The sequence below is a fragment of the Myripristis murdjan genome, chromosome 6 (genome assembly GCF_902150065.1).
Source record: "Myripristis murdjan chromosome 6, fMyrMur1.1, whole genome shotgun sequence".
Lineage (NCBI taxonomy): Eukaryota > Metazoa > Chordata > Actinopteri > Holocentriformes > Holocentridae > Myripristis > Myripristis murdjan.
Window position 1 is genome coordinate 30,607,984 of NC_043985.1, and position 7,500 is coordinate 30,615,483.

At 44.2% G+C, this 7,500-nt stretch overlaps 1 protein-coding gene across 3 annotated transcripts in view; it reads left to right on the top strand.

The window, feature by feature from the left end:
* The window catches only part of znf423 (zinc finger protein 423), a 224,593-nt gene that overhangs the window by 25,179 nt on the left and 191,914 nt on the right, over positions 1 to 7,500 (top strand). For all 3 annotated transcript variants that reach the window (XM_030054191.1, XM_030054194.1, XM_030054192.1), the window contains exon 2: positions 6,416 to 6,478. In XM_030054191.1, the coding sequence (XP_029910051.1) occupies positions 6,416 to 6,478 (63 nt within the window). The remainder of the gene's footprint in view (positions 1 to 6,415; positions 6,479 to 7,500) is intronic.

The following is a 7,500-nucleotide window of genomic DNA, read 5'->3' on the forward strand; positions in this document are numbered from 1 at the left end:
TGAGTATATTACTCATAGAGACTGTTTAGAGGAAAGACTGTTTTAATTGGACACTTACGCCAGCACGTTTTATTGTTTTATCAGAAGCCAGCAGCTGTGCTATATTTTTATTTTTAATATTTTATTTGCCCAATCTACCTTGTCAGTAAATTAGTTTACACATAGTTCCACCTCTTGTGTGTCTGTGGTGTGACCCGGGGATTTTACTCAATCAGTACAACCTTGTGACACGTCCACTTGGACACATGTGGCTCCACCTCCCGAATTAACTCGCCTATAATATAATATATAAAATATATATAAAAAGCCACCTTGCTTTAGCCTCAGAAGCCCTGAGAAAATCTACCTCCCTCTCTCCATCGCGGGTTTAGGATTTAGGATTTAGGATTTAGGATAGCGCATCCTGCCCTTAAAGGCAATGGCACCTGGCACACTGATTGGTTTAACTGGCGTAACGCCCAAAACACGCCTATGTATAATATAGCGGGTAGCGGAGGTGTTTTGCGGATAGCGGGAGGTGCACAAGATAGCAACTTTTACGGGGGAACGCCTCTTCCTAAATCCTAAATCCGCAAATAGCGGGTTTAGGGAGTCTGGCGCAAGATAGGGCCCCAAATGCAATAACTCCAGACCATGCAAAACTGCAACCATGTCCGTTATTGTTGTCTGTACTCTGCATGTTGTGTTCACAAACTAACTTGTGAAGCCGAAGGCAAATTCATGGACAGTAACGATTATCTAATTAACAAACCGTCTCCAAACGCCGCACACCTGGCTGTTGTGACAATGGGAAAAAAAAAAAATCCAGGATCCAAGGAGAGACGGGGCGGACGGAGAGGGGTGGGGCGAGCCGCCGTGCGTGCGGCGAGTTAAGGTCAGGCTGAGGTGTCATTCGGCCTCGGCCTCCGGGACGCCGCCCAGACCTTCTGCAGTCTGCGGCGGGGAGGAGTCTCCGCGAAAACTGTCCTTAAACACTTCCACCGCAGGACTTAACCCTATAAAGCCTGAACTATGAAAGAATTGGCAGAAAATTCCAATTTTTTGAAACTGAACCCTTTATTTAGTCCTATAACAAAAAAAAAATCAAAAAATATGTTATTACACGACCTTTCTGGTGTATGATATATGATATGTACTTAAAGTGCCAATGGTATGGTCCAGGGTGAACACGGGAAGTGTTCAAAGGTATACAACAGTATTTTGGTCAAGTATTGATTAAACTGAAAATGAAAAATGGAATTGAAAATGTGTATCATATATGATACAAATGGCTTTATAGGGTTAAGGAGCCACCAGAGTCAACAAGCTTCAGGCTGAATGTCTCTCAGCTTTGGACTCAGGCTCAATAAAACGTGCTCGTTCTCCTGACATTTGGCGACCCAACAAAAACAGGCAACCCAATTTGGTTCCATATTCTTGACAGTGCGTTCATACAGTTAATGAAAGTGTGTCGAGGATGGGATACGTCCAAAACGAAAGGAGGAATTGCATCTTTTGGTTGTTGTTTGTCCGTTTGGTTCACCATTTCAGCGCTCTGGATGTGTGTGTGGGAGTGCTGGCATGCTAGGCCCCGGAGCACCTATGAGTGTGTGTGTTTGTGTGTGTGTGTGTGAGTTATTTGCACCTTTGTGTGCGTCGTGTGTACCGTCGCCTCCTGGTTAGAAACAGGAGGAGCACTCCTTTTGGTTGTGTGTGTTTTTACAGCGGTGCGAGAGAAAGCGTCGCTGTAAATCAGGTCTTTCCTCCAGCAGATTTCTTTGCAGGAAAAGCGGTTTTTGCCTCTCGGTCGTCGAAGCGGTAGCCGTTTCCTCGCTGGATGAACGCATGATGAAAGCAGCGCAGGGCTTTGCAGGAGCCGGGTCTTGTGGCTCGCTTGTGTTTGCGTTGGATGCGAGCAGCGCGGTGATGTCAGCGCCGGCTCAAACTCCAGTTCTCTTGTACTGTGAAATGCTTCATTTGAAAATGACAAAAAGGTACTTGTTTTTGCACATTTTTTTTTTTTCCCGAGTTCTGCACTCTGCGCTTGAACTGTGCGTCGGAAATTGGATATAATAAAATGAAAAATGTCCGGAGCAGCCCCACGCTCTTGAAGTGATGTGTTCCACCCAAGCTGCTGGCTTCTGTTGTATTTCATCCCATTGATGGATTTCCTTTATTTCCTGTCACCATCTACTCTGTGTTCACCAACGTAGCCAAGATTTCTGCAAAAAAAAAGCTTGTAACATGGCAGGTTTCACCCTTTTGTTTGTTTGTCGAGATAGTAAGTGAGAAAATGTGTGTGTGTGCTGCACGGGCTCCAGCAGCGTTTGTGTGTCGGACGGAAAAGCGAGCTCAGTGTTAGCTTTGGCCTTGAGAAGATGAAGTCATTCGAGTTCAGCGTTAGCTGCTGCTGAACCCTCCTCTGTGAAGCTGACTTTCACAGGGGAACCCGCTCTGGATCGGCCCGCCGGAGGAATCAGGCCGAGGCTGAACAGCAAGTGCAGTTCTGGGAGGTCTGCCTTTTGGGAAGTCGAGGATTTCACTTTCTTTCTTTTTTTTTTTTTTTTTCTTTTTTTTTTAAAGTTTAACTAAACATTTCCAGTGTGACCTTGAGGGACGTCGACATAAATGATCTTGAAAATCTCAGAATGTTATTTGCTCGGCGTGAAGCCCTGAAACCCGCGGTGCCGTCTTAAGAGGTGTCGAGTAAAACTTTTGACGCTCCTGCAGTGTGGAATTACAACGTGGAATAATGATCCTCCAAACAGACAAAAAAAAAAAAAAAAAAAAATGGCATCAGCCTTTTTTATCCAGCTGAAGCCTTTTTACAGGCTCTAATCCGCACAGTCTCATAATCACTCACTAATGACGGATACACATTCACTCTCAAAATTGCATATCAATTTAAAGTTAGGATAGTCAACACTTGTTTCTATTGCTAACTTGTATTTTGTGAAAGAGGCTAGCATCATACAGGATATTCAGGATATTCAGCATTTAGTCATAGCTTGCACTTTTACCCAAAAAATGAAGAAAAATGAACAGGAATACAGTTCCCATGTAGACTTACTGATATTTTGAGGACCTTTCTTTTTCTTATCTTCATTTTTGAACATTATTTTGACACAGCCACATTTTTAAGTGGGATGTGTGCGTCATTTGTTGTTTCTGTCTTCCAGATTATACTAGAATTGGTGGTGTTTCTCATTAGGTGCTTTGAGTGAATGTAAAACTGGGCCCTCATAAGACGAAGTGCAGAAAGCCTGATCAAGCTGTGTTAGCTGGAAGAAGGCTGCAGAATAATTTCTTCCATAATCTGATAAGCTCTAAGGGGGAAAAAAAAAAAAAAAAAAAAAAAAGTGATTGCGGTACAAAACAGATTTAGACGCTGCATCACAGATGGCAAAATGTTGTATAATTTCAAAAACAACCACGAGACGGGGGGGGGGCTGCGTGAGCGTTCCACAGGACGAGGGGGCGAGTCCCGCACCGAGAACAGAGACACACCTCGAGGATATTGTTTTTCTTCGTGAAGGAACACTTCATTGATTTATAGCTTCTTGTTTTCATGCGTCCTTTTGGCTCAGGTTAAATGGGAAGATGGGGAGGGGTGGTGGTGGTGGAGGGGGGGCTGCGTGTAGCTGCAGCTGATGAGGATGTGGAATGAGGCCGGCGAGGAGCGGCGCGGCGCGGCGAACGGGGTCAGGGGCGTCGCTGCAGTGAGCCGGACGAGAGCGGCGGATTTTCAAGGATGAGAGAGGGAGAGGTGAGCGAGCGAGAAGTGGGGAATCGAGAGGTGGGGAAGCGAGCGCACAGGAAAGCCCTATTGTGTGGTGGCTCCAGCCATTTCCTGTTTGTGTGCCAGCTGTACTTCCTCCTTCCTGTTGTACCCAGGAAGTTAGTGTCACATTCCAGCTCTGATCTCCTGTGAGCGTGTGTGTGTGTGTGTGTGTGTGTGCAGGCGAAAGAGAGAAAAGTGAGAGAGATGAGAGACATTGCTTTTACTATTTGTGTTAAAGATCATGCATTAACAGGGGGCTGAACATTTCCAAAGAGAAATGCATGCAGTTGTGCAAAGAAAGAATCCACGCCTGTGTGTGCTTCATCTTTCTCGACGGCACAAAAACACCAAATGAAACGTGTTCACACTCCGCTGGGCCTGAAATTAGGAGATGGAAAGATTAAACCGGGTCCCAGAATTGATGCAGAGAACCAGTTGATTCCTGGACGACTGGAAAACTCTTAACTTTGTCGTGATGTGGTGATGATATTTTATTTTTTCAGTGTCAGAAGCCAGTCCAAGCTGTAATGCATTTATATAATATAATTTATATCCACATCATTTATTCAAACTGGTACAAAGTGCTTCAAAAGACCAAAATAGATAAAATACATAAAACAGGTATAATAAGATACGATAATAACTACAAAGCAGTAAACAAACAACAGGACACCAGCCAAGTGCATTAAAAAAACATAAAAACCCAAGTAGAGTGAAACAAAGAAAAATAGACGAGATTTAATACAATGATCATAAATATAGTGAATGGCCATGAAACAAGAAGGCAAAAGGAATTAAATCACGACATAAAACGTTTGCCTCTGTTTTGCTGTGAGAAGTGATTCAAAGTGATTTAGGCCTCAAGTCCAGTTTCACTTTTGTGTTTCTGACTGGTTTGTTTCCCAGTCGGACCCGGTCGCCCGTCTCACGTCAGATTCGTTCTCACCACGTCACCGGCGGCTTCGGTTTGGGATTTTCTCAACATGGAAAAACACCAGCGCTCGCCACTCTGCAAAAACGCAAAATCTTACCAAGAATATTTGTCTCATTTCAAGTCAAAAATGTCTTATTCCTAGTCAAAATATCTCATTACACTTAAAATAAGACATGATCACCTCAGAAGTAACTTGTTTTTAGACAACTGTCTCTTGTTTCAAGTGAAAATTCACTTGAAACAAGTGAAAATTTGCTTGTTTCATTGGCAAAATTTGCCAGTGGAAAAAGTGAAAATTCACTTGAAATAAGTGAAAATTAGCTAGAAACAAGAAACAAATTTTGCCAATGAAACAAGCAAATTTTCACTTGTTTCAAGCAAATTTTCACTTGAAACAAGAGACAACTGTCTAAAAACAAGTTACTTCTGAGGTGATCATGTCTTATTTTAAGTGTAATGAGATATTTTGACTAGTAATAAGACATTTTTGACTTGAAATAAGACAAATAATCTTGGTAAGATTTTGCGTTTTTGCAGTGCATGCCGGCACACGAGCGCACGGAAACACAAATGCCTGAACGTGAATCAGCGCGGTGGACGCGGAGAGGAGATTGGGATTCATGTCTGTTAATCTAACCCAGTTGCAAGATTCAGGAGGAAATTTCTAGAGTAGTCGGCGATCACTTGTGCCGATCCTCAGACTCTGCAAAGAGCTCGGAGAGAAGTGGCTATGTAAAAAGAGGGATACAGCGGTCCCTCGTTTATCGCGGGAGTTACGTTCTAAAAATAACCCGCAATAGGCGAAATCCGCGAAGTAGTCCGCTTTATTTTTTACAATTATTCTAGATGTTTTAAGGCTGTAAAACCCCTCACTACACACTTTATACACTTTCTCAGACAGGCATTAACATTTTCTCACTTTTCTCTCTTGTTTAAACTCTCAAAGTTCAAACCTTCGTAGAAAAATAAGTCCAGTATTATAGAATGAACGCATTCTGTACTGTACAGGAGACACGGCACGGAGGAGATTGATTGACAATGGTCTACAGTCCCTTAGCCAATCAGGACGCAGAACACAATGCGCTGTTAAAAAAAAAAAAAAAAAAAAAAAAAAAAAAAAAGCATGCAAAATTGCACTAAAAAAAATCCGCGAAACTGCGAGGCCGCGAAAGGTGAACCGCGTTATAGCGAGGGACAACTGTATAGAAAAACTGGGTCCAATTACCCCGTGAGTCACATAGCATCAGTGTGGGTTTTGCACAGTGATGTGTGTGTGTGTGTGTGTGTGTGTGTGAGGGGGGGGGGGGGGGGTTCACTGGGAAACGTGCGTCCTGTAATAACCACAGCTAACGCTGATCTGCACGGAGCTGAAGTCTCTGAGTCACTCGAATTAAAATCTTATATTACAGGGCCTCGTCCGGACGTCCTGACACCGCTCAGGGCCGGGCTTTACCTCCTCTCACGTCTGCTCAAAAACAAACAAACAAACAAACAAACAAACAAACAAACAAACAAAAACAGCTCTTTTTGTCCCCTCTGACGTGGGTCTGGGCTCTGACGCTGCCTTGTTAACACACACGAGACGTGTCGGGCCGCTGAGCTGCGCACGTCGAAAATGGCGCGAGTCCTTCTGTGCTGACACAAGAACTAAACATCCTTCTTTTTATTTGTCTTCCTCTCTCTCTCTCTCTCTCTCTCTCTCTCTCTCTCTCTCTCTGCAGCGGTTGAAGAGGGGGAATCTTCAGAGTGCGGAGGGACCTGGGATGAATCGACTGTCCAGACAGGTTAGTACACACACACACACACACACACACACTGTAGTAAAGAAGTATTCCAGCCAGCTGTCAGGTCCAAGCAAGAGACTACACTCCATAGTCACTCTCCCGCTCTCTCTCTCTCTCTCTCTTACACACACACACACACACACACACACACACACACACATGCACAGTTTGTAATATCAATTCCACATGGTTTATAACGGCCTGCTCGGAGGGATACCAGGGAGTGGAGGGAGGGAGGGAAATAGATGAAGAGAGAAAGAGAGAGAGAGAGAGAAAGAGGAATTATGGAGAGATGAAGCGGAGAGACATAAGGATGGAGGGATAAGTGAGAGAAAGAAAAGTCCTTACAGAGAGAAAAGAGGAATTTTGAAGGGAGACAGAGGGAATGGCGGCGTGTGTGTGTGTGTGTGTGTGTGTGTGTGTGGATGGAGGGAGAGAGAGAGAACTCATTGGTCTCTGGAGTCAGATGGAGGGTAAGGAGAGATGACAGAGGGGATATGGAGAGAGAGAGAGAGAGAGAGAGAGAGAGGGAGGGAGGGAGTAGGGGGGGGAACAAGAGAGATATTTGTGGGCTTTGACGAGTCTCTGCAGTCCGCTGATGTCCTGGGAGGAAGTGAGAGAGATGCTCGGGCTTTTCTTTTCTGGGATATTGTTCTTTTCTGGGATTTTGTTTTTCCTCGCGGTTTCTCCAAACCAACTGTTCTCCCTTTCTTTCTTCCTTTCTTTCTTTCTTTCTTTCTTTCTTTCTTGCTCCCTCCTTCTCGGAGATGGAAACTTGAAAATGATCCTCACTGGCCCTGTAGCCTCTGAGGGAAACGGCATTCAGTGTAGACAAGCCAGGCAGGCCATATAAGAAATATAATTTTTTTTCTCGCCAAGACTCAAAGAGGGCAATCATGAATTCACCTTTTTTTTTTTTTTTTTTTTTTTTTTTCCTAAGTTAATTCGATCACACTCGACTCCTGGAAGCAGGATGTGTGTGTGACCTTCAGGATGCCGCGTCAGCACCGAAACGCCGGTGT